The 27,156-nt window shown below is 44.7% G+C and overlaps 1 protein-coding gene across 2 annotated transcripts; it reads right to left on the reverse strand.

Moving 5' to 3' along the window:
- Positions 1 to 59: 59 nt before the first annotated feature.
- LOC106563843 (uncharacterized) lies at positions 60 to 9,802 on the reverse strand. Of its 2 annotated transcripts, XM_014129744.2 has the most exons (10): positions 9,130 to 9,802; positions 8,623 to 8,760; positions 6,507 to 6,648; positions 5,384 to 5,559; positions 3,749 to 3,890; positions 2,633 to 2,779; positions 2,260 to 2,312; positions 1,507 to 1,644; positions 1,341 to 1,423; positions 60 to 1,225 (listed from the first exon to the last, which is right to left on the reverse strand). In XM_014129744.2, the coding sequence occupies exons 4-10, from the start codon at positions 5,457 to 5,459 to the stop codon at positions 1,145 to 1,147; spliced, it is 720 nt and encodes a 239-aa protein (XP_013985219.1). In that variant the 5' UTR covers positions 5,460 to 5,559; positions 6,507 to 6,648; positions 8,623 to 8,760; positions 9,130 to 9,802; the 3' UTR covers positions 60 to 1,144. The 2 variants fall into 2 exon arrangements, with proteins under 2 accessions (XP_013985219.1, XP_045546165.1); XM_045690209.1 differs by lacking the exon at positions 9,130 to 9,802 and having other exon boundaries at positions 8,623 to 9,091.
- Between the last annotated feature and the right edge of the window lie 17,354 nt (positions 9,803 to 27,156).

The raw sequence follows: 27,156 nt of genomic DNA on the forward strand, positions 1-27,156 counted from the left end.
ACTAGGCTACCTGCCTCCCCACTCTAACCACTAGGCTACCTACCTCCTCTACACTCTAACCACTAGGCTACCTACCACCTCTACACTCTAACCACTAGGCTACCTGCCACCTCTACACTCTAACCACTAGACTACCTACCACCTCTACACTCTAACCACTAGGCTACCTGCCACCCCATCTACAGAGAGTTGTTTAAATAGCAGTGAGCCTAGTGGTATACAGTATGTTCCAGAGGCAGCAGCTTAGACAGCTGAACAACCCACATAAATACTACAGAATATTATAGTACTTACTATTTTGTAGTATACTGTAGAATACTATACTACACAGTGTAGTATCCCTCGAACATGTGAGGTGGAATTCTGACCTGAGTTAAGCACGTGTAAATGGAATGTAATTCCCTTTGATGCACGTTTCTCTCTACACATATTCTGACCTGAATTTAAGAATGAGAATAAAGTCGCTCGCTATTCGTTTGGGGCGGAGTTCAAATACATGAAGATGTGGCTGAAGATACGACGTATTCTGACCTGGACTTAATTCCCTCATAATTCCACCCACCTTTCTGAGCGAGATATTTGTAAGAAACAAAGCATTTTGTGAGTATGGAAACATGGGCCCAACACTTTACATGTTGCGTTTATATTTTTGTTCAGTACAACATATTCATAACAAAATAAGTACTGACAAGAACAATACTTATAGAGACACTCACACACATTTGAATTAATAACTAATATAACTAATCAACAGATATCAAGAGCGACTTACAGCCAGAGCATTCAACTTAGGTAAGTAAAAACAAAACTAATCTTGACAACCCAGAACTAAAATCTCACACCATACCATGTATGTAACATCAATGGAGGCTGTTGAGGGGAGGACGGCATATAATAATGGCCGAAATGGAGTGAATGGAATAGTATCAAACACATTTATGTGTTCGATACCATTTAATTTACTCCATTCCAGACATTATTATGAGCCTCCCCTCAGCAGCCTCCACTGTGGCACATGCGTCTGTCCACCAGAGATTTGTAAAAGACAACCATATACAGTCAAGTAAACCCATCTTCTTCAAAAGAACCACTGTCTGCAGAATCAGGGCCAGGAACATAAGACAACTGAGTACAAGAAACCCCTTCAGGGGCTGATCTCTTGACTGGCTCTCAGGCGTAGTGTGACATTCCCTGACTGCCCTCGTCTGGTCAGTTCCTCACGGAGCTGGAAGCAGAACAGACAGACACGGTGGTAGACGTGATTATCAGGTAGAGCTGAGGAGAACCCTGGTGCCGGTTGAGTATGATGAACCTGTCTGATCTGAAAGAGCAACACTGACCTTCTCTAAGACCATTTCTCTGATGTGATCATCTGTTAATGATGTCAGAGAGGAGAGTTTCATCCTCAGACCAACCGTGTATCCTGTGGATACACAATGGGCTGTTATAAACACACACACACACATTATTATTTGAAGTTTGAACAAAAGTTAATACTGTACTTACTAGGCCCATTACTCATTGTTGTATTGTCCATATTTTTGGTTGTGAGATCGGTGGTTGGATTTGTACTGAATGTTGTGAAGTCCCTAGTTGGTTGGGTGGTAGTTGGAAATGTAGTTGTAATCGGTGTGGTTGTGATGGCTGTAGCACAAAGACACACAAACAGAGATTGATTGATTGATTGATTGATTGATTGATTGATTGATTGATTGATTGGTTGATTGATTGATTGGTTGATTGATTGATTGGTTGATTTGTTATTGATTGATTGTTTGGTTGATTGATTGATTGATTGATTGGTTGATTGATTGATTGATTGATTGGTTGATTGATTGATTGGTTGATTTGTTATTGATTGATTGTTTGGTTGATTGATTGATTGATTGGTAGATTGGTTGGTTGGTTGATTGATTGATTGATTGGTTGATTGATTGATTGATTGGTTGATTGATTGATTGATTGATTGATTGGTTGATTGATTGATTGATTGTTTGGTTGATTGATTGATTGTTTGGTTGATTGGTTGATTTATTGATTGTTTGGTTGATTGATTGATTGATTGGTTGATTGATTGATTGGTTGATTGATTGATTGTTGGTTATTGATTGATTGGTCGATTGGGAGATTTGTCTCTCTCTCTAACATGCTTATCAACTAGCATCTAACTACCATCTCTCTGTAGCAGTGAAACTACCAGAACACCAGAAAGGGGCTGAATAATCTCAGGAGAACATGTTGTATTTATATTTTACCCACCACTTGAGTTAACGCTGACGATCACACAGCGCAGCTCAGAGTGATACCTGGAACTGACATCAACAGAAGTGACAACAACTGATGCGCTGTTTACACAGCATTTCAATAAAGAGTTACAAAATAAAACAAACCAATGTAGTGGTTAAAGACAGTGATAACTTCTTCCTGTCTGCTGTCGCTGCTCTCCAATCATATTACCCAATCAACTAAAGGCATTCACATCCAATAGTCTTAATAGTAGACTACAGAAATGTCTGGTTAAACAAGTTTCAAGTTGAAGTTTTTATAGTTTTTAATTTAGCCTTTATTTAATCCGGTATGTCTTTGAGAACACATTCTGTTGTGATCTAAGTTTCACTAGCGGCAGGCTGACCTGCCGAGCACTCCCTGAGCAATGAAGCACACAGGATAGTATCCTCCCTCCTCATCATCAGTAGGCGTCCATCTTAGAAGGTACTCTCCTGGGCTAGTGGTGGTCTCTCTGATGTTGCCAGGTCCACTCATCAACAGCTCTGAAGCACTTACGCACGGGGGGACGAAAAGACAATGGGACACATTTTCATAGTGCAAAAAGACAATGAGTCACATTTTCATAGTGCAAAAAGACAATGAGTCACATTTTCATAGTGCAAAAAGACAATGAGTCACATTTTCATAGTGCAAAAAGACAATGTGCAAAGTATAAAAATAACCATAAACTGTATTATCATCTGTCAGTGTGATTTAATTTGAAACTTTTCTTCAACATTGTGCGTTATAAGGAGTCAATGTTTTAACTAGAGTTAGGTCAATTGAGCAACACACGAATAGTCCAACCTTTGTAACTGACATTGTTAAAGAAAAGTTTTGAAATAAATCACGTTGACAGAATATGATAAAGGTTTATGGTTAATTTTTTTACGCCTTGCACAATCCCTTTGTACTATGAAAATGTTGCCCAGTGGAATGTACTGAACGTTGTAGGTACAAAAAGTAATGAATAAAGCGGATGAATTACCCATATGAATGTATTTAGTTATTTACTGTACGTGCAGAACAGGAAACAGGAAACAGATCAGTTTTGCACATGTCTGAGTATTCTGTAGTGTAAACTAACGTCATCATTGTCTCTAAGGTCTAGATACACAGTCAGTTTTTCCACCCGGTGGGGACAAATCGTTTTTACAAAGTGCTTCGCTGACTGTCATGATGCGTTAGTCCAGGGGTGTCAAACTCAGTTCCCGGAGGGTCATGTGTCAGCTGGTTTCTGTTATTTCATTTCAATTTGTGTCCAATTAAGACCTAGAAAACCAGGTGAGGGGAGGTCCTAATAAGCAATGACCTAAATATATCAATCAAGTACAAGGGAGGAGAAAATACCTGGAGACACACACACCTGGCACTCCAGGAAGTGAGTTTGACAGCCGTGGTTTAGGCTATTGGGCTAATAGCTAATAGCCCATGTCGGGCTATTGGCCAAGTGAAGGGTTTCACGTTTCTTTAATCTTACGTGGAGTGGGTAGCCTGTGTTCTGACACTGATCTCCAGGGGATGGTCTGCGGCGGCGTAGAGCAGTGCTCCCTGGGCTGGCGTTGGAGACAGGAACATGGGTATGTACACCCCCTCCGTACAGGACGGCACCACGGGGTCGACTGGAAGACAACCCATGGTGTTTTGAGATACAACACATGGTACCAGTCTCTTTAACCAACATTCCACAATGACAGGAAGTACAAGGAGTGGAATGTCGACTAAACAGATTTGTCCCCAGGATTTATGACTGGCTACATGTCAGGCTACATGTCAGGCTACATGACTGGCTACATGACTGGCTACATGACTGGCTACATGCCAGGATTTATGACTGGCTACATGACTGGCTACATGCCATGATTTATGACTGGCTACATAACTGGCTACATGACTGGCTAAATGTCAGGCTACATGACTGGCTACATGACTGGCTACATGTCAGGCTACATGACTGGCTACATGACTGGCTACATGCCAGGATTTATGACTGGCTACATAACTGGCTACATGACTGGCTAAATGTCAGGCTACATGACTGGCTACATGACTGGCTACATGCTGGATACATGACTGGCTACATGACTGGATACATGACTGGATACATGACTGGCTACATGACTGGCTACATGTCAGGCTACATCACTGGCTACATGACTGGCTACATGTCAGGCTACATGACTGGCTACATGACTGGCTACATGCCAGGATTTATGACTGGCTACATAACTGGCTACATGACTGGCTAAATGTCAGGCTACATGACTGGCTACATGACTGGCTACATGACTGGATACATGACTGGCTACATGACTGGATACATGACTGGATACATGACTGGATACATGTCAGGCTACATGACTGGCTACATGACTGGCTACATGACTGGCTACATGACTGGATACATGACTGGATACATGACTGGATACATGACTGGATACATGTCAGGCTACATGACTGGCTACATGACTTGCTACATGACTGGCTACATGACTGGCTACATGACTGGCTACATGTCTGGCTACATGACTGGATACATGACTGGATACATGACTGGATACATGTCTGGCTACATGACTGGCTACATGACTGGCTACATGACTGGCTACATGTCTGGCTACATGTCAGGCTACATGACTGGCTACATGACTGGCTACATGACTGGCTACATGTCTGGCTACATGTCAGGCTACATGACTGGCTACATGACTGGCTACATGACTGGCTACATGTCTGGCTACATGTCAGGCTACATGGCTAGGTACCAATGTTTTTCAGTAGAAATGAGTACCACAACCACACCACTATGCTACAGGGTTGGCTACTCTGCATGAAATGCAATGACCATCCAATTCACTACTTCAACTACTGCAAGCAAGGCATGGGCATTATCCTACTTTCTATATAGAGAAACTGATTAGGCTGTGTTTACACAGGCAGCACAATTCTGATATTTTTTTCTCACTAATTGGTCTTTTGACCAATCACATCAGATCTTATCACATCAGATATTTATCAGAGCTGATCTGATTGGTCAAAACACCTATTAGTTAAATAAAATATTTGAATTGGGCTGCCTGTGTAAACAGAGTCTTTTTGATCTTTCTTTCTTTACCTGTCATTGCAAACTGAACAGGCAGTTTGCTGAGTGTATGGCCAGAGGTCCTGTTAGATTGAGGGACTATTAGCATAGGAAAGAGAGATAGACTGAGTAGGGAAGTCCTCCATCATCATCTGAACTGCGTATATTCCAGTGGTATTAGTGTTGCTCCAAAACGACAAGGTGCAGTCCTAAAGGAGACAAGATTAAAGGAGCAATACACATTTTTTTTTCTTTTTAAAAAAAACGTTTAAATCGATTATATAAACCCATTGATTCTTGAAGAATATAATTTATAAATGCCTCGGGGGCTTAGTTCAACTGTCATTTACCATCAGAACCCAAAATATAAACTTGTTTTACTCTATTGTTTGTGAACAACATAAATGTAAACAAACAATGTATATCCCCAAAGCATGGTTAAAACTATACATTTGGTATCATGGAGCCCTTGCATCCAAAGCTCTGTCTATGACTTTTAGATTGGCTACATTTCTCCAACCCTACCCTTCAGCTGTTTACCGAAACAGTGGCGGTGTCACGGCTTTGCTATTGTTAGAACTGCATACTGCCCCTTTATGCGGTGCCATTTCAGATAAATAACTTTCCTTTTCTTTACTGAGGTTCACAAAAACATCCCCATGCTGAGCGCACAGCTGACAGCTAGCCAGACCGATAAACTACACAAGTTGTACTTCTCTTCCTACAGGTCCTGTCTTGTTCCACTAGCTACTTCTCTCCACTGGGTGGCAGTATTCACTGATACACCAACTTGGAACGCTCAACCTGGAAAATTATAGCAATCACATTATTGTCACGCAACAATCAACAATAACTGACCAACTCCCAATATACCAAATATAACTCTTAACTGGTTTTCCCTTTCAATTACTTTCATCATTATTGTCCATCTGTTTTGCTGTCAGTCCATCTGTTTTGCTGTCAGTCCATCTGTTTTGCTATCAGTCCATCTGTTTTGCTGTCAGTCCATCTGTTTTGCTGTCAGTCCATCTGTTTTGCTATCAGTCCATCTGTTTTGCTATCAGTCCATCTGTTTTGCTGTCAGTCCGTCTATTTTGCTGTCAGTCCATCTGTTTTGCTGTCAGTCCGTCTATTTTGCTGTCATTTGGATACTAACCCATCGCAGAGTGAAGTTAACACCGGCAAGGTTACTAGATGTGACACACTCATCCGTTGGTACTGCATATCTGCATCTGACCGCATCCCCATCTGGGTCAAAGGACAACATGTTGAAATCTCTTCGACAATTGACTGGGACACTGTGAGAGAGAGAGGGGGGGGAGTAGAGGGGGAGGGAGAGTGAGGGGAGAGTGAGGGGGGAGAGAGAGAAAGAGAGAAAGAGAAGGGGGGGACAGAGGTAGAGGGGGTGTGAGAGGGCAGAGCGGGGGTGGGAGAGAGGAGGAAAGATGGTGGAGGGAGAGGAGGGGGTGTGAGAGGACAGAGCGATAGAGAGGGAGAGAGAGGGGGGAGACAGAGAGAGCGGGGGTGCGAGAGGAGAGAGTGAAAGAGGGAGAGAGAGGGGGGAGACAGAGAGAGCGGGGTGCGAGAGGAGAGAGTGAAAGAGGGAGAGAGAGGGGGGAGACAGAGAGAGGGGGGAGACAGAGAGAGGGGGGAGACAGAAAGACAGGGGGAGACAGAGAGGGGGGAGACAGAGAGGGGGGAGACAGAGTGAGGGGGGAGACAGAGAGAGGGGGGAGACAGAGAGAGGGGGGAGACAGAAAGACAGGGGGAGACAGAGAGGGGGGAGACAGAGAGGGGGGAGACAGAGTGAGGGGGGAGACAGAGAGAGAGGGGAGACAGAGAGAGAGGGGGAGACAGAGAGAGAGGGGAGACAGAGAGAGGGGGGAGACAGAGAGAGAGGGGAGAGAGAGAGATGGGGAGACAGAGAGAGAGGGGAGACAGAGAGGGGGGGAGACAGAGAGCGAGAGGGGGGAGACAGAGAGAGGGGGAGACAGAGAGAGGGGGAGACAGAGAGAGGGGGAGACAGAGAGAGAGGGGGAGACAGAGAGGGGGAGACAGAGAGAGGCGTGAGACAGAGAGACAGGGGGAGACAGAGAGGGGGGGAGACAGAGAGAGGGGGGAGACAGAGAGAGAGGGGGGAGACAGAGAGAGAGAGAGGGGAGACAGAGAGAGGGGGGAGACAGAGAGCGGGGGGAGACAGAGACAGAGAGGGGGGGAGACAGAGAGGGGGGAGACAGGAGACAGAGAGGGGGGGAGACAGAGACAGAGAGAGGGGGGAGACAGAGAGAGAGGGGAGACAGAGAGAGGGGGGGTGTGAGAGGAGAAGAGAGGGGAGACAGAGAGAGAGGGGTGTGAGAGGAGAGAGAGAGGGGAGACAGAGAGAGAGGGGTGTGAAAGGAGAGAGAGGGGAGACAGAGAGAGAGGGGAGACAGAGAGAGAGGGCAGACAGAGAGAGAGGGCAGACAGAGAGAGAGGGGAGACAGAGGGGGGGAGACAGACAGAGAGGGGGGAGACAGAGAGAGAGAGGGGAGACAGAGAGAGAGGGGGTGTGAGAGGAGAGAGAGAGGGGAGACAGAGAGAGAGAGGGTGTGAGAGGAGAGAGAGAGGGGAGACAGAGAGAGAGGGGAGACAGAGGGGGGAGACAGAGACAGAGAGGGGGGAGACAGAGAGAGAGAGGGGAGACAGAGAGAGAGAGGGTGTGAGAGGAGAGAGACTTTGTTATTACAGTGTTTCAAATCCCTTAAGACCTTTTTTAATTGACTGAATACAACACAGACTTATAAAATGACTTTTTTACACTGAAATAAATATCAACCTCTAATAGGTATATCTAGTTTTCACATTACGAATACCAGTATTAATGGTTATGTTATACAGGTATTAATGGTTATGTAGTCCTGTATGTATATGGTCGTATTTACCTCATGGTTATGTAGTCCTGTATGTACATAGTAGTATTTACCTCATGGTTATGTAGTATATAGTAGTATTTACCTCATGGTTATGTAGTATATAGTAGTATTTACCACATGGTTATGTAGTCCTGTATGTATATGGTAGTATTTACCTCATGGTTATGTAGTCCTGTATGTATAGCGTAGTATTTACCTCATGGTTATGTAGTCCTGTATGTATAGAGTAGTATTTACCTCATGGTTATGTAGTCCTGCATGTATAGAGTAGTATTTACCTCATGGTTATGTAGTCCTGTATGTATAGAGTAGTATTTACCTCATGGTTATGTAGTCCTGTATGTATAGAGTAGTATTTACCGCATCAGAGGTATGACGGTGGTTTGTGGAGATCGGTTGGCTTTCCCTGTGTCAGACCTGACCCCAAGATCCACATGAGTCACCAGCCTCCAACCAACAACATTATTAGTGGTAGATAACCAGTTACCCCCATCCATACTGTGATGATGTAAGAGACAGAGAAGAATGATAGTTAGCAAACACCTTGAACACGCCTAAACACTCTTGTTGTTACTGTATATGGTAAGTCGTTCATCACGTACAGTACTGTGTGTATTCATCAATGTGTTTAGTTTTTTTCCTTTTTATACTGTTGCCCAGAAATGGGACGATATGTATGTTGCCCATTGTCCCCTATAACTACTTCGGTTACCAGGATGCAATAACTTAGCTGTACATTGTAACTACAGATCAGGTACATAAACATATTAGTAATGGATGGAAGATACAGCATCTAAGTAAGTTATAAAACATTTAATCAAAATGAACTGATGACATCACATATAATGCAGATCAAACGTCACTCACCGAAGTTCAAAAGTGTGTGTGTTATTGGAGACGTGTCTAGTCATGCGTCCCTCTGTCTGACACCAGTCTCCGGATATCTCCTGGTCCACTGTCTGAACCACTAGACTAGTCCGAGTCCCACAGTCCCCACTGACACAAAGCCAGGTATCAGTAAAGGTGCAGCTGTGAAATCCTGTCTTATAGCGAATGTCCACCTGCAACGAACCTCCACTTTTTTAAGACCACCACTTAATACAAATGTCAAGGGTGACTGCTCTTCCTGATTTGGTCTCATTTTAGATTTGGTAAATTAATAAATGCTATGACTGAATTAAAACGTGAGTTGGTTTCGGGGTGTCTCTTTTGTGTGTTTGCAGGTGGGAAGATATTGCCAAGTTGTTTCGCCAATTAGCTTCAGCCGACTGATGTACAACCATGGCAAATTTGTTTTGACTTCGGATTGACGATCGCCGGGGGTAGTTAGGGATCATCAATAAATTACACAATGCTGTCCAAGGGGAAAAAAACAGTGTTTGTTGTTTGCAGTAACTTCTTTGTTGTTGTAATATTGCAAAGCGGACGTTACAATTAGTATGGGCTATGTGGGACGCTAGCGTCCCACCTGCGGTACAGCCAGTGAAATAGCAGGGCGGCAAATTCAAAACAACAAAAATCTCATAATTCAAATTTCTCAAACATACAAGTATTATACACCATTTTAAAGATAAGATTCTCCTTAATCTAACCACAGCGTCCGATTTCAAAAAGGCTTTACGGCGAAAGCAAAACATTAGATTATGTTAGGACATCACCTTGACAAGAACAACCACACAGCCATTTTCCTAGCAAGGAGAGGCGTCACAAAAACCAGAAATACAGCTAAAATGAATCACTAACCTTTGATGATCTTCATCAGATGACACTCCCAGGACTCAATGTTACAAAATACATGTATGTTTTGTTCGATAAAGTTCATATTTATATCCATAAACCCCATTTTACATTGGCGCGTGATGTTCAGAAAATGTATTCTCACCAAAACTTCCAGTGAATGAGCACATCAATTTACAAAAATACTCATCATAAACGTTGATAAACTTTACAACAGTTATTGAAAGAATTATAGATAGACTACTCCTTAATGCAACCGCTGTGTCAGATTTTAAAATAGCTTTTCGGGGAAAGCACATTTTTCAATATTCTGAGTACAGAGCTCAGCCATCAAAGCAAGCTATACAGTTACCCGCCAAGTTCTGGAGTCAACTAAACTCAGAATTAGTATTATAAATCTTCCTTTACCTTTGCTGATCTTCGTCGGAATGCACTCCCAGGACTCAATGTTACAAAATACATGTATGTTTTGTTCGATAAAGTTCATATTTATATCCATAAACCCCATTTTACATTGGCGCGTGATGTTCAGAAAATGTATTCCCACCAAAATTTCCGGTGAATGAGCACATCAATTTACAAAAATACTCATCATAAACGTTGATAAACTTTACAACAGTTATTGAAAGAATTATAGATATACTTCTCCTTAATGCAACCGCTGTGTCAGATTTTAAAATAGCTTTACGGCGAAAGCACATTTTTCAATATTCTGAGTACAGAGCTCAGCCATCAAAGCAAGCTATACAGTTACCCGCCAAGTTCTGGAGTCAACTAAACTCAGAATTAGTATTATAAATCTTCCCTTACCTTTGCTGATCTTCGTCGGAATGCACTCCCAGGACTCCCACTTCCACAAGAAATGTTATTTTTGTTCGAAATACTCCATATTTATGTCCAAATACCTCCGTTTTGTTCGCGCGTTCAGGTCACTAATCCAAAGGCATAACGCGAGAGCGCAGAACCAGAGACGAAAAGTCAAATAGTTCCATTACCGTTCATAGAAACATGTCAAACGATGTTTACAATCAATCCTTAGGGTCTTTTTAACATAAAACGTTGATATTCCAACCGGACAATAGCGTATTCATTACAGAGGAAAAAGGAGAGGCGCGCCAATGTGCTCGCGCAGTAAACAACTCACTGGTCCCAGGAAGTCCACTGATTGACTGAGCTCCTATTCTCTGCCCAGTAACAGTAGACGCATGAAACAAGTTTCTAAAGGCTGTTGACAGCCAATGGAAGCCTTAGGAAGTGCAAAATGACCCCACAGACACTGTAGTTTGAATAGGGATTTGATAGAAGAACTACAAGTCACTTCCTGGTTGGATATTTTCTCAGGTTTTTGCCTGCCATATGAGTTCTGTTATACTCACAGACATCATTCAAACAGTTTTAGAAACTAGAAACTTCAGAGTGTTTTCTATCCAAATCTACTAATAATATGCATATCCTACGTTCTGAGCCCGAGTAGTAGGCAATTTAATTTGGGCACGTCATTCATCCAAATTTCCGAATACTGCCTCCTGTCACTAAAAAGTTAAGGATTCCAGCTTTAATTAAGACGCATGTATTCCATTTTTATGAATCTTTTCAGTCTATTTGACTGTTGTCTGGATGTAAGAATAGGGTTGCAAAACCCCTGGTAATTTACTAAACTTTTCTTATTAATCCTTAAGGTCTAACACATAATAAGTAATATAATAAAATAATCCCCCATCAAAATCCGTCTGTTTAAGCTCGAGATATCTGTATTTTTTTTGCACGGGCTGTGTCTCAATCCACCGCATCCACCAATGGCGGCCCTTCTGCATCCGCGGTGGGAAGGTGGCTGAGCTACAGCATAGCCTAGTGTTTAGAGCGTTGGACTAGTAACCCTAGAGGTTGTGAGATCAAATCCCCAAGCTGACAAGGTACAAAATCTGTTGTTCTACCCCTGAACAAGGAAGTTAACCCACTGTTCCTAGGCCGTCATTGAAAATAATAATTAACTGACTTGCCTACTTAAATAAAGGTAAAATAAAAGACCAGGAAACATCCCGAAAATAGATATTTTCATGAAAACAACCATTTGGGCTATAAACTAATTTAGGTGGTGTTCTCCGTTTTGCTCTACGAACCCCACAAGTGTCATGGGTCTCGTTTGAATGTAACCCATACAAATGAATGGAAGAATGGAGGTAGTTTTGTGGAAACAAAAATAAGGGGTTAAATATGTGTCCAAAGAAGTATCAATATTTCCTGAGCTTTCTTATATCTTCTAGATATAGGACAGACACTTCAAAACCTTATTCCTTATGATTTATTTTTTTACTGTCTTTTTTGCCATTTAGGAATGTGTTGTTCAATGCGTTTCTATGAGCTATAGTAGTAAAGGCCAAATTCTCTCTCTCTCTCTCTCTCTCTCTCTCTCTCTCTCTCTCTCTGTGTCTCTCTCTCTCTCTCTCTCTCTCTCTCTGTCTCTCTCTCTCTCTCTCTCTCTCTCTCTCTCTCTCTCTCTCTCTCTCTCTTATATATATATATATATATATATATATATATATATATATATATATATATATATATAAATATATATATATATATATACATGTTGATACCTAAATGGGTCCTAAAATTCCAAATCAAATAGGTAAATGATCCATGGTATGACCCTCTTAAAAACATTTTAGAGGATAACAGGTCATTTAGGAAATCTATAGAAACTTTGGTCATTTATACTTTACTTGTTTTATCATCATATCTGTGTCTATGTTGTCCATCAGTTTCTACTAGATAGACCATGTTGTTCAGGAGAAAATAGCGTCATTAATGAAAAAAGCATCTAATCAACAATAACGTCATTTCCAATTAACTCGTCCAACTATTGACTTTTCACAACAGCCACCAGTTCAGCCCCAAAACGTTTACAACAAAGATATATTGACATAATATAGTAAATAATAACAAATATAGGCTGAAAGGATATTCTGAAACCCTCATTTAACACCAACGCTATTGACTAAGTTAACGGGTTATATTTAGCATTCTATTATTCATATTAAAAACATAATTTTTAAATATTTTATATCTTTATACATGTTATAAAAACTCCCGAAAATCCTTAAACGTTTCCAAAATTCTGGTAGTTTACTGGTAAAATTGGTAAGTGAACGATAATATTCTGACTTTAATAGCAGAAGTCCCATCAGTGCAATCTTACCCTGTAGGTTCCGTTTGGGTTGCTCCCTCTGGGGTCGAAGGTCATGGTTCCTCCATAGAAGTGGGAGGCCCAGGAGCTGGAGACCAGCAGCAGTAGTAGTAGTAGTAGTGAGGACTGGGATGGAGACATGGTGTCTGTCTCTCTCTCTCTGTCACTCTGAGTGCCGACTCTGCTTTAATACACACCTATAGTAGAGGCACATACGCACATTAAAACTGCGAGCACACCAAACTGCCCACACACACGTACACACACACACACACACGTACACACACGTACACACACGTACGCACACGTACGCACACGCGCACACACACACACACACACACACACACACACACACACACACACACACACACACACACACACACACACATGCACACGCACACACACACACACACACACACACACACACACACACACACACACACACACACACACACACACACACACACACAATCATAATTTCCTTGGAACCACGCATGAGGAAATGTACGTGATTGTTTTGTATGAGGAAAAAGCTCTGGAATGAGGACAAGCTTTCATAGAAGACATCTTTGATAAACACATCACACCCACACCGTTCCCACAATTAAAAATGTAAAAAACACTTTAGAATGTTACCTACTGGGGAGAATGAAAATCATCAGTCATAATCAAATCAAATTGTATTTGTCATATGCGCTGAATACAACAGGAATACAACCTTACCGTAACATGTTTACTTACGAGCCCCTTAACCAACAGAGTAAAAAATAATTAAGAAAAATGTGCTAAATTAACTAAAGGAAAAATTGTAAGACAATAACAATAACAATAACAATAACAATAACAAGGCTAAATACAAGGGGTACTGGTACCGAGTCAATGTGCAACAAGAGTATGGGGTAGTCGAAGTAATTAGGGTAATATGTACATGTAGGTAGGGGTAAAGTGGCATAGATCATAAACAGAGAATAGTAGCAGTGTATGTGAAGAGTGTGAAGGAATGTGTATGTATGTGTGGCGTCAATATACATGTGTGTGTGTTTTGTGTGTGTGTGTGTGTGTGTGTGTGTGTGTGTGTGTGTGTGTGTGTGTGTGTGTGTGTGTGTGTGTGTTGAAGTCAGTGCAAGAGTGAAAAAAAGTGTCAATGCATATAGTGCGGGTCGCCATTAGTTTAACTGTTCAGCAGTCTCATTGCTTGGGGGTAGAAACTGTTCAGCAGTCTGATGGCTTGGGGGTAGAAGCAGGAGCCTTTTGGTCCCAGCCCTGGCTCTCCGCTACAGCTTAACGTGTGGTAGCAGAGAGAACAGTCTATGACTTCGGTGGTTTTTATGGCTTCCTCTGACACCGCCTGGTATAGAGGTCCTGGATGGCAGGGAGCTCGGCCCCAGTGATGTACTGGGCTGTACGCACTACCCTCTGTAGTGCCTTGACGCCCACACACATGCACACTCACACAAGAATGTAAGCACGTTAGCGCACGCACACACACACACAATCCTTCCCTTGGAACCATTCAGGAGGAAACATACGTGATTGTTCGCATGAGGAATGAGGAAAAAGCTCTGGAATGAGGATGAGATTCCATAGAAGACGTCTTTGATAAACACATCACACCACCATGGAACATCACCATTTACCATAGACTGGCTTCCGGTTTGGAGCGAGCAGTCGCACCACGCTTCGCTCCACAGGTAATATTACACTTCACTACATTACAACGGCTTGATTTGTTTGATCTGAGCAATTCTTCTTAGCTAGCTACATAGCCGTCTTTGTATCAAAGATAATTGTGTAGTTTAGAGTAACTGAGTAATTATCGAGGCTAGCTATCTTCGTCCTCCTAACGTAGTCAACACTGCTAGCTGCTAGCTAGCTAGTCATCACTGCTAGCTAGCCAACTTCTACCGACTAGCAGCACTGCAGAAACTATTACATCGTAACGACTTGATTAGTGTGGTGTTAGTGTTAGTTAGCCAGCTACATAGTTGTCTTTGCTGTCTCTGTATCTAAGATAATTGTGTAGTTTGAGTTTGAGTATTATCGAGGTGAGCTAGCCAGCCGCGACGCGGCGCCAGACTTACTCAACACACCTAGTCATCATTAACCCACTGCCAGCTAGCCAACCGTTACCGACTAGCAGCGCTGTAGATACTAATACTTTACAACGGAACGATTTGACTAGTGCAGTGTTACCTAGCTAGCTACTTAGTTGTCTTTGTCATAGCTTGATAATTGTTAGCTAGCCAGCCATCGAGGTTAGCTAGCCAGCTATTTCCGTCCCCCGCGACGCCATTTTTCCTAACCCAGCCAACTATTACCGACGAGCAGCATTGTTGAAACTAAATACACTACAAGGAACGTCTTGATTAGTGTTATGTTAGCTAGCTAGCTACAAAGTTGCTTTGTATCATGACAAGGTGTAGTACTGAAACTACCGAGGTTACCTAGCCAGCTACACGTTCAAAGTCAACAACGCAGCCACTGCTAGCTAGCCTACTCCACCAGCCAGCAGTACTGTATCATTTTAGTCAATAAGATTTTTGCAACGTAAGCTTAACTTCCTGAACATTCGAGACGTGTAGTCCACTTGTCATTCCAATCTCCTTTGCATTAGCGTAGCCTCTTCTGTAGCTTGTCTACTATGTGTCTGTCTATCCCTGTTCTCTCTCCTCTGCACAGGCCATACAAATGCTCCACACCGCGTGGCCGCTGCCACTCTAACCTGGTGGTCCCAGCGCGCACGACCCACGTGGAGTTCCAGGTCTCCGGCAGCCTCTGGAACTGCCGGTCTGCGGCCAACAAGGCTGAGTTCATCTCAGCCTATGCTACCCTCCAGTCCCTAGACTTCCTGGCGCTGACGGAAACATGGATTACCACAGATAACACTGCTACTCCTACTGCTCTCTCCTCGTCTGACTACGTGTTCTCGCATACCCCTAGAGCATCGAGCCATCGGGGTGGTGGCACTGGAATCCTCATCTCTCCCAAGTGGACATTCTCTCTTTCTCCCCTGACCCATCTGTCTATCTCCTCATTTGAATTCCATGCTGTCACAGTTACCAGCCCTTTCAAGCTTAACATCCTTATCATTTATCGCCCTCCAGGTTCCCTTGGAGAGTTCATCAATGAGCTTGACGCCTTGATAAGTTCCTTTCCTGAGGATGGCTCACCTCTCACAGTTCTGGGTGACTTTAACCTCCCCACGTCTACCTTCGACTCATTCCTCTCTGCCTCCTTCTTTCCACTCCTCTCCTCTTTCGACCTCACCCTCTCACCTTCCCCCCTACTCACAAGGCAGGCAATACGCTTGACCTCATCTTTACTAGATGCTGTTCTTCCACTAATCTCATTGCAACTCCCCTCCAAGTCTCCGACCACTACCTTGTATCCTTTTCCCTCTCGCTCTCATCCAACACTTCTCACTCTGCCCCTACTCGGATGGTATTGCGCCGTCCCAACCTTCGCTCTCTCTCTCCCGCTACTCTCTCCTCTTCCATCCTATCATCTCTTCCCTCTGCTCAAACCTTCTCCAACCTATCTCCTGATTCTGCCTCCTCAACCCTCCTCTCCTCCCTCTCTGCATCCTTTGATTTCCTCTGTCCCCTATCCTCCAGGCCGGCTCGGTCCTCCCCTCCTGCTCCGTGGCTCGACGACTCACTGCGAGCTCACAGAACAGGGCTCCGGGCAGCCGAGCGGAAATGGAGGAAAACTCGCCTCCCCTGCGGACCTGGCATCCTTTCACTCCCTCCTCTCTACATTTTCCTCTTCTGTCTCTGCTGCTAAAGCCACTTTCTACCACTCTAAACTCCAAGCATCTGCCTCTAACCCTAGGAAGCTCTTTGCTACCTTCTCCTCCCTCCTGAATCCTCCTCCCCCTCCCCCCTCCTCCCTCTCTGCGGATGACTTCGTCAACCATTTTGAAAAGAAGGTTGACGACATCCGATCCTCGTTGCTAAGTCAAACGACACTGCTGGTCCTGCTCACACTGCCCTACCCTGTGCTTTGACCTCTTTCTCCCCTCTCTCTCCAGATGAAATCTCGCGTCTTGTGACGGCCGGCCGCCCAACAACCTGCCCACTTGACCCTATCCCCTCCTCTCTTCTCCAGACCATTTCCGGAGACCTTCTCCCCTACCTCACCTCGCTCATCAACTCATCCTTGACTGCTGGCTACGTCCCTTCCGTCTTCAAGAGAGCGAGAGTTGCACCCCTTCTGAAAAAACCTACACTCGATCCCTCCGATGTCAACAACTACAGACCAGTATCCCTTCTTTCCTTTATCTCCAAAACTCTTGAACGCGCCGTCCTTGGCCAGCTCTCTTGCTATCTCTCTCAGAATGACCTTCTTGATCCTAATCAGTCAGGTTTCAAGACTGGGCATTCAACTGAGACTGCTCTTCTCTGTGTCACGGAGGCTCTCCGCACTGCTAAAGCTAACTCTCTCTCCTCTGCTCTCATCCTTCTAAACCTATCTGCTGCCTTTGATACCGTGAACCATCAGATCCTCCTCTCCACCCTCTCCGAGCTGGGCATCTCCGGCGCCGCCCACGCTTGGATTGCGTCCTACCTGACAGGTCGCTCCTACCAGGTGGCGTGGCGAGAATCTGTCTCCGCACCACGTGCTCTCACCACTGGTGTCCCCCAGGGCTCTGTTCTTGGCCCACTCCTATTCTCGCTATACACCAAGTCACTTGGCTCTGTCATATCCTCACATGGTCTCTCATATCATTGCTATGCAGATGACACACAATTAATCTTCTCCTTTCCCCCTTCTGACAACCAGGTGGCGAATCGCATCTCTGCATGTCTGGCAGACATATCAGTGTGGATGACGGATCACCACCTCAAGCTGAACCTCGGCAAGACGGAGCTGCTCTTCCTCCCGGGGAAGGACTGCCCGTTCCATGATCAAATCAAATCAAATTTATTTTTATATAGCCCTTCGTACATCAGCTGATATTCTCAAAGTGCTGTACAGAAACCCAGCCTAAAACCCCAAACAGCAAGCAAAGCATGTGAAAGAAGCACGGTGGCTAGGAAAAACTCCCTAGGAAAAACTCCCTAGAAAGGCCAAAAACCTAGGAAGAAACCTAGAGAGGAACCAGGCTATGAGGGGTGGCCAGTCCTCTTCTGGCTGTGCAGGGTGGATATTATAACAGAACATGGTCAAAATGTTAAAATGTTAAAATGTTCATAAATGACCAGCATGGTCAAATAATAATAATCATAGTAGTTGTCGAGGGTGCAACAAGCACGTCCGGTGAACAGGTCAGGGTTCCATAGCCGCAGGCAGAACAGTTGAAACTGGAGCAGCAGCACGGCCAGGTGGACTGGGGACAGCAAGGAGTCATCATACCAGGTAGTCCTGAGGCATGGTCCTAGGGCTCAGGTCCTCCGAGAGAAAGACAGAAAGAGAGAAAGAGAGAATTAGAGAGAGCATATTTAAATACACACAGGACACCGGATAAGACAAGAGAAATACTCCAGATGTAACAGACTGACCCTAGCCCCCGACACATAAACTACTGCAGCATAAATACTGGAGGCTGAGACAGGAGGGATCAGAAGACACTGTGGCCCCATCCGATGATACCCCGGACAGGGCCAAACAGGCAGGATATAACCCCACCCACTTTGCCAAAGCACAGCCCCCACACCACTAGAGGGATGTCTCCAACCACCAACTTACCGTCCTAAGACAAGGCCGAGTATAGCCCACAACGATCTCCGCCATGGCACAACCCAAAGGGGGGGCGCCAACCCAGACAGGAAGACCACGTCAGTGACTCAACCCACTCAAGTGACGCACCCCTCCCATGGACGGCATGGAAGAACACCAGTAGGCCAGTGACTCAGCCTCTGTAAAAGGGTTAGAGGCAGAGAATCCCAGTGGAAAGAGGGGAACCGGCAAGGCAGAGACAGCAAGGGCGGTTCGTTGCTCCAGCCTTTCCGTTCACCTTCACACTCCTGGGCCAGACTATACTTAATCATAGGACCTACCGAAGAGATAAGTCTTCAGTAAAGACTTAAAGGTTGAGACTGAGTCTGCGTCTCTCACATTGGTAGGCAGACCATTCCATAAAAATGGAGCTCTATAGGAGAAAGCCCTACCTCCAGCCGTTTGCTTAGAAATTCTAGGGACAATTAGGAGGCCTGCGTCTTGTGACCGTAGCGTACGTGTAGGTATGTACGGCAGGACCAAATCGGAAAGATAGGTAGGAGCAAGCCCATGTAATGCTTTGTAGGTTAGCAGTAAAACCTTGAAATCAGCCCTTGCCTTAACAGGAAGCCAGTGTAGGGAGGCTAACACTGGAGTAATATGATCAAATTTTTTGGTTCTAGTCAGGATTCTAGCAGCCGTATTTAGCACTAACTGAAGTTTATTTAGTGCTTTATCCGGGTAGCCGGAAAGTAGAGCATTGCAGTAGTCCAGCCTAGAAGTAACAAAAGCATGGATTAATTTTTCTGCGTCATTTTTGGACAGAAAATTTCAGATTTTTGCAATGTTACGTAGATGGAAAAAAGCTGTCCTTGAAACAGTCTTGATATGTTCTTCAAAAGAGAGATCAGGGTCCAGAGTAACGCCGAGGTCCTTCACAGTTTTATTTGAGACGACTGTACAACCATCCAGATTAATTGTCAGATTCAACAGAAGATCTCTTTGTTTCTTGGGACCTAGAACGAGCATCTCTGTTTTGTCCGAGTTTAAAAGTAGAAAGTTTGCAGCCATCCACTTCTTTATGTCTGAAACACAGGCTTCTAGCGAGGGCAATTTTGGGGCTTCACCATGTTTCATTGAAATGTACAGCTGTGTGTCGTCTGCATAGCAGTGAAATTTAACATTATGTTTTCGAATGACATCCCCAAGAGGTAAAATATATAGTGAAAACAATAGTGGTCCTAAAACGGAACCTTGAGGAACACCGAAATTTACAATTGATTTGTCAGAGGACAAACCATTCACAGAGACAAACTGATATCTTTCCGACAGATAAGATCTAAACCAGGCCAGAACTTGTCCATGTAGACCAATTTGGGTTTCCAATCTCTCCAAAAGAATGTGGTGATCGATGGTATCAAAAGCGGCACTAAGATCTAGGAGCACGAGGACAGATGCAGAGCCTCGGTCTGACGTCATTAAAAGGTCATTTACCACCTTCACAAGTGCAGTCTCAGTGCTATGATGGGGTCTAAAACCAGACTGAAGCGTTTCGTATACATTGTTTGTCTTCAGGAAGGCAGTCAGTTGCTGTGCAACAGCTTTTTCTAAAATTTTGGAGAGGAATGGAAGATTCGATATAGGCCGATAGTTTTTTATAATTTCTGGATCAAGATTCGGCTTTTTCAAGAGAGGCTTTATTACTGCCACTTTTAGTGAGCTTGGTACACATCCGGTGGATAGAGAGCCGTTTATTATGTTCAACATAGGAGGGCCAAGCACAGGAAGCAGCTCTTTCAGTAGTTTAGTTGGAATAGGGTCCAGTATGCAGCTTGAGGGTTTGGAGGCCATGATTATTTTCATCATTGCGTCAAGAGATATAGTACTAAAACACTTTAGTATCTCCCTTGATCCTAGGTCCTGGCAGAGTTGTGCAGACTCAGGACAATGGAGCTTTGGACGAATACCCAGATTTAAAGAGGAGTCTGTAATTTGCTTTCTAATGATCATGATCTTTTCCTCAAAGAAGTTCATAAATTTATTACTGCTGAAGTGAAAGCCATCCTCCATTTGCGAAGGCTGCTTTTTAGTTAGCTTTGCGACAGTATCAAAAAGAAATTTCGGATTGTTCTTATTTTCCTCAATTAAGTTGGAAAAATAGGATGATCGAGCAGCAGTAAGGGCTCTTCGATACTGCACGGTACTGTCTTTCCAAGCTAGTCGGAAGACTTCCAGTTTGGTGTGGCACCATTTCCGTTCCAATTTTCTGGAAGCTTGCTTCAGAGCTCGTGTATTTTCTGTATACCAGGGAGCTAGTTTCTTATGACAGATGTTTTTAGTTTTTAGGGGTGCAACTGCATCTAGGGTATTGCGCAAGGTTAAATTGAGTTCCTCGGTTAGGTGGTTAACTGATTTTTGTCCTCTGACGTCCTTGGGTAGGCAGAGGCAGTCTGGAAGGGCATCAAGGAATCTTTGGGTTGTCTGAGAATTTATAGCACGACTTTTAATGCTCCTTGGTTGGGGTCTGAGCAGATTATTTGTTGCAATTGCAAACGTAATAAAATGGTGGTCCGATAGTCCAGGATTATGAGGAAAAACATTTAGATCCACAACATTTATTCCATGGGACAAAACTAGGTCCAGAGTATGACTGTGGCAGTGAGTAGGTCCAGAGACATGTTGGACAAAACCCACTGAGTCGATGATGGCTCCGAAAGCCTTTTGGAGTGGGTCTGTGGACTTTTCCATGTGAATGTTAAAGTCACCAAAAATTAGAATATTATCTGCTATGACTACAAGATCCGATAGGAATTCAGGGAACTCAGTGAGGAACACTGCATATGGCCCAGGAGGCCTATAAACAGTAGCTATAAAAAGTGAGTGAGTAGGCTGCATAGATTTCATGACTAGAAGCTCAAAAGACGAAAACGTCATTGTTGTTTTTTTTTTGTAAATTGAAATTTGCTATCGTAAATGTTAGCAACACCTCCGCCTTTGCCGGATGCACGGGGGGTATGGTCACTAATGTAACCTGGGGTGAGGCCTCATTTAACACAGTAAATTCATCAGGCTTAAGCCATGTTTCAGTCAGGCCAATCACATCAAGATTATTATCAGTGATTAGTTCATTGACTATAACTGCCTTGGAAGTGAGGGATCTAACATTAAGTAACCCAATTTTGAGATGTGAGGTATCACAATCTCTTTCAATAATGGCAGGAATGGAGGAGGTCTTTATACTAGTGAGATTGCTAAAGCGAACACCGCCATTTTTAATTTTGCCCAACCTAGATCGAGGCACAGACACGGTCTCAATGGGGAAAGCTGAGCTGACTACACTGACTGTGCTAGTGGCAGACTCCACTAAGCTGGCAGGCTGGCTAACAGCCTGCTGCCTGGCCTGCACCCTATTTCATTGTGGAGCTAGAGGAGTTAGAGCCCTGTCTATGTTCGTAGATAAGATGAGAGCACCCCTCCAGCTAGGATGGAGTCCGTCACTCCTCAACAGGCCAGGCTTGGTCCTGTTTGTGGGTGAGTCCCAGAAAGAGGGCCAATTATCTACAAATTCTATCTTTTGGGAGGGGCAGAAAACAGTTTTCAACCAGCGATTGAGTTGTGAGACTCTGCTGTAGAGCTCATCACTCCCCCTAACTGGGAGGGGGCCAGAGACAATTAATCGATGCCGACACATCTTTCTAGCTGATTTACACGCTGAAGCTATGTTGCGCTTGGTGACCTCTGACTGTTTCATCCTAACATCGTTGGTGCCGACGTGGATAACAATATCTCTATACTCTCTACACTCGCCAGTTTTAGCTTTAGCCAGCACCGTCTTTAGATTAGCCTTAACGTCGGTAGCCCTGCCCCCTGGTAAACAGTGTATGATCGCTGGATGATTAGTTTTAAGTCTAATACTGCGGGTAATGGAGTCGCCAATGACTAGGGTTTTCAATTTGTCAGAGCTAATGGTGGGAGCCGTCGGCGTCTCAGACCCCACAACGGGAGGAGTAGAGACCAGAGAAGTCTCGGCCTCCGACTCCGACTCGCTTAATGGGGAGAACCGGTTGAAAGTTTCTGTCGGCTGAATAAGCGACACCGGTTGAGCATTCCTACAGCGTTTCCCTCCAGAAGCCATGAGAAAGATGTCCGGCTGCGGGGACCGTGCGAGGGGGTTTATACTAACGTTACTATCTGTACTTACTGGTGGCACAGACGCTGTTTCATCCTTTCCTACACTGAAATTACCCTTGCCTAACGATCGCGTCTGAAGCTGGGCTTGCAGCACAGCTATCCTTGCCGTAAGGTGATCGTTCTCCTGTATATTATAAGTACAACGACTGCAATTAGAAGGCATCATGTTAATGTTACTTAGCTTCGGCTGTTTGAAGTCCTGACGAACCATGTCCAGATAAAACCTCCGGGGTGAAAAAGTTGAATGAAAAAAGTTGAGTGAGGGAAAAAGTAAAAATATACGGTAATGAAAAAGTAAAAAACCGTCAGGTATCAAAGTAAGATCGGCAACAAAAACGCACAGCAGCGTAAACAAGTCTGCAAGTTGTGACCGGAAACAGGAAACAAGAAAAAAACAACCAAGATGCAGCTGAACCTGTGAATTCCTCTGCCTGTTTGATCTCGCCATCACGGTTGACAACTCCCTTGTGTCCTCCTCCCAGAATGCTAAGAGCCTTGGCGTGACCCTGGACAACACCCTGTCGTTCTCCACCAACATCAAGGCGGTGACCCGATCCTGTAGGTTCATGCTCTACAACATTCGCAGAGTACGACCCTGCCTCACACAGGAAGCGGCGCAGGTCCTAATCCAGGCACTTGTCATCTCCCGTTTGGATTACTGCAACTCGCTGTTGGCTGGGCTCCCTGCCTGTGCCATTAAACCCCTACAACTCATCCAGAACGCCGCAGCCCGTCTGGTGTTCAACCTTCCCAAGTTCTCTCACGTCACCCCGCTCCTCCGCTCTCTCCACTGGCTTCCAGTCGAAGCTCGCATCCGCTACAAGACCATGGTGCTTGCCTACGGAGCTGTGAGGGGAACGGCACCTCCGTACCTTCAGGCTCTGATCAGGCCCTACACCCAAACAAGGGCACTCCGTTCATCCACCTCTGGCCTGCTCGCCTCCCTACCTCTGAGGAAGCACAGTTCCCGCTCAGCCCAGTCAAAACTGTTCGCTGCTCTGGCACCCCAATGGTGGAACAAGCTCCCTCACGACGCCAGGACAGCGGAGTCAATCACCACCTTCCGGAGACACCTGAAACCCCACCTCTTCAAGGAATACCTGGGATAGGATAAAGTAATCCTTCTAACCCCCCCCTTAAAAGATTTAGATGCACTATTGTAAAGTGGTTGTTCCACTGGATATTATAAGGTGAATGCACCAATTTGTAAGTCGCTCTGGATAAGAGCGTCTGCTAAATGACTTAAATGTAAATGTAAATGTAATCAAATCTAATACACGTTTTGTCAATTTCAATGCTGCTTAATAAACAAGTTACATTTTTTCTCTAAGATGAAATCAGACAGTAAAGTGCCAGAAAGCTATACCATCCAAACTTATCCTAGACCAGACCTTTGTCCCCTTACAGAAGCATCTGGTATAGAGGTCCTGGACGGCAGGAAGCTAGGCCCTCTAGTGCCTTACGGTCAGATGCCGAGCAGTTGCCATACCAGGCGGTGATGCAACCACTCAGGATGCTCTCGATGGTACAGCTGTAGAACTTTTTGAGGATCTGGGGACCCATGCCAAATCCTTTCAGTGTTTGGACCATGATAGATTGTTGGTTATGTGGACACCAAGGAACTTGAAGCTCTGGATCCACTCCACTAGAACCCCATCAATGTAAATGGGGGCATGCTCGGCACTCCTTTTAATGTAGTCCACGATTAGCTCCTTTGTCTTATTGACGTTGAGGGAGAGGTTGTTGTTCTGGTACAACAGTGCCAGGTCACTGACATCCTCCTTATAGGCTGTCTCATCATGTTCAGCGGTCAGGCCAACCACCATTGTGTTGTTGGCAAACTTAATGGTGTTGGAGTCGTGCGTGGCCACGCAGTTGTGGGTGAACAGGGAGTACAGGAGGGGAGGGGAGGCGTAGCGGATGTGTTGTTGCCCACCCTCACCACCTGGGGGGCGGCCCGTCAGGAAATCCAGGACCCAGTTGCAGAGGGAGGTGTTCAGTCCCAGGGTCCTTAGCTTAGTGATGGTGTTGAACTCTAAGCTGTAATCGATTAACAGCATTCTCACATAGGTGTTAATTTTGTCCAGGTGGGAAAGGGCAGTGTGGAGTACAATAGAGATTACGTCATCTGTGGATCTGTTTGGGCAGTTTGCGAAATGGAGTGGGTCCAGTGTTTCTGGGATGATGGTGTTGATGAAACCAGCCTTTCAAAGCATTTCATGGCTACAGATGTGAGTGCTACAGCATGGTAGCTATTTATGCATGTTACCTTCTTGGGCACAGGGATTATGGTGGTCTGCTTGAAATATGTAGATACTACAGACTGGGTCAGGGAGAGGTTGAAAATGTCAGTGAAGACACTGTCCAGCTGGTCAGCGAATGCTATGAGAAAGCTTCCTGGTAATCATGGTTCTGTGGCCTTGTGTATGTCAATCTGTTTAAAGGTTTTACTCACATTGGCTACGGAGAGCGTGATCAAACAGTCGTCCAGAACTGCCAGTGCTCTCATGCAGGGTTCAGTGCTGCTTGCCTCGAAGCTGTTTTTACTTTTATCCAATTTCATATTTCGCTACATAAGACCGAATCAAGGTGGTCGGGCACATATTTTATATTATACAGTACACATAATTCGACAAAATCCCTTTGTATGACTGTCCCTGTTGTGTATGGTCTATCCTCAGCAATAGCCCATATCAAATATTTGTGCTGTGAACATAATAGATTATCATAGACAGTTATGTTAAAGTGAGACATACAGTATGTTGGTACTTTTAGCTTATCACACAAACTGAGACTCAGGTATATGATGTTGCCATGAGCAGCAATGTGAACCAAAGATAATGCAAAGTGAGAACAATATGAAAAGCTACACTTGCCGAGTAGATCATCTGCACATGTGCATAGGAATTGACATCTCTCTCCAGCAATGGGATAGATGCATGACAACTACAGAGGGATTATTAAAGATACTCTTTGAAGAGGTAGGGTTTCAGATGTTTTCGGGAAGATTGCTAGGGACTCTGGTGTCCTAGCTTCAGGAGGAAACTGGCTCCATCATTGAGGTGTAAGGACAGAGAAGAGTTTGGACTGGGCTGAGTAGTGGTGGGAGGGCCAAGAGACCAGAGGTGGCAGAACGGAGTACTCGGGTTGGGGAGTAGGGTTTGAGAATAGCCTGAAGTTAGGGAGCGGCAGTCCCTCTTGCTGCTCTGTAGGAAAGTACCATTGTCTTGCAGTGTATGTGAGCTTCAACTGGAAGCAAGTGAAGTGTGCGGAGGTGTGGGGTGACATGGGAGAACTTGGGAAGGTTGAACACCAAGGCGGAGAAGTTGCAGGGGTTTGATGGCAGAAGCGGGGAGCCCAGCCAACAGTGAGAGATTACAAGTGCCTGGATTAGGACCTGTGCCTCTTCCTATGAGGTATGGTTTTACTCTATAGACGTTGTAAAGCATGAACTTGCAGGAGTCACTGCTTCAGGATCACACCAAGATTGTTTACACTCTGGGAGTTGGACACCATGGAGTTGTCAACCATGATGGATAGATCTTGGAGTTGGCAGGCCTTCCCCAGGAGGAAGAGCAGCTCTATCTTGGTGAGGTTGAGCTTGAGGTGGTGGGCTGACATCCAAGCTGGGATTCCTGTCAGGAATGCAGAGATGCATGTTGCTACCTGGGTGCCAAAAGGGTGGAAGGAGAGTGTCACCCGCATAGAGACCATGTGAGGATATGACAGAACCACGTGTTTAGAAAGAAGAGTAGATGGCCTAGAACTGAGCGACACCAGTAGTGAGAGTATGTCATGCAGACAGATTCTCTTAACGTCACCTGGTAGGATGCATCCAAGAGTGTGCAGAGCCTGAGATGACCAGCTCTGAGAGTCATGGTGTCAAAGGCAGCACATATGTTTTTAACCTTTATTTAACTAGGCAAGTCAGTTAAGAACAAATTCTAATATACAATGACGGCCTACCGGGAACAGTGGGTTAACTGCCTTGTTCAGAGGCAGAACGACACATTTTTAACTTGTCAGCTTGGGGATTCGCTCTAACCACTAGGCTACCTGCCACCCCATAGATCTCAGAGGATGAGAACAGAGGAGCCTCCATGACACAGAGGAGAGCATTT

This window comes from Salmo salar, chromosome ssa11 (assembly GCF_905237065.1).
Source record: "Salmo salar chromosome ssa11, Ssal_v3.1, whole genome shotgun sequence".
Taxonomy (NCBI): domain Eukaryota; kingdom Metazoa; phylum Chordata; class Actinopteri; order Salmoniformes; family Salmonidae; genus Salmo; species Salmo salar.

What these genes read in the sequence shown, in the direction of transcription:
- LOC106563843 (XM_014129744.2), bottom strand. Translation starts at nt 5,459, where the DNA reads ATGCTAATAGTCCCTCAATCTAACAGGACCTCTGGCCATACACTCAGC. An exon ending in TGTTCAGTTTGCAATGACAG is followed by an intron (nt 3,891 to 5,383) that starts GTAAAGAAAGAA and finishes GTTGTCTTCCAG; the next exon opens with TCGACCCCGTGGTGCCGTCC. An exon ending in GAGAAATGGTCTTAGAGAAG is followed by an intron (nt 1,226 to 1,340) that starts GTCAGTGTTGCT and finishes TTCTGCTTCCAG; the next exon opens with CTCCGTGAGGAACTGACCAG.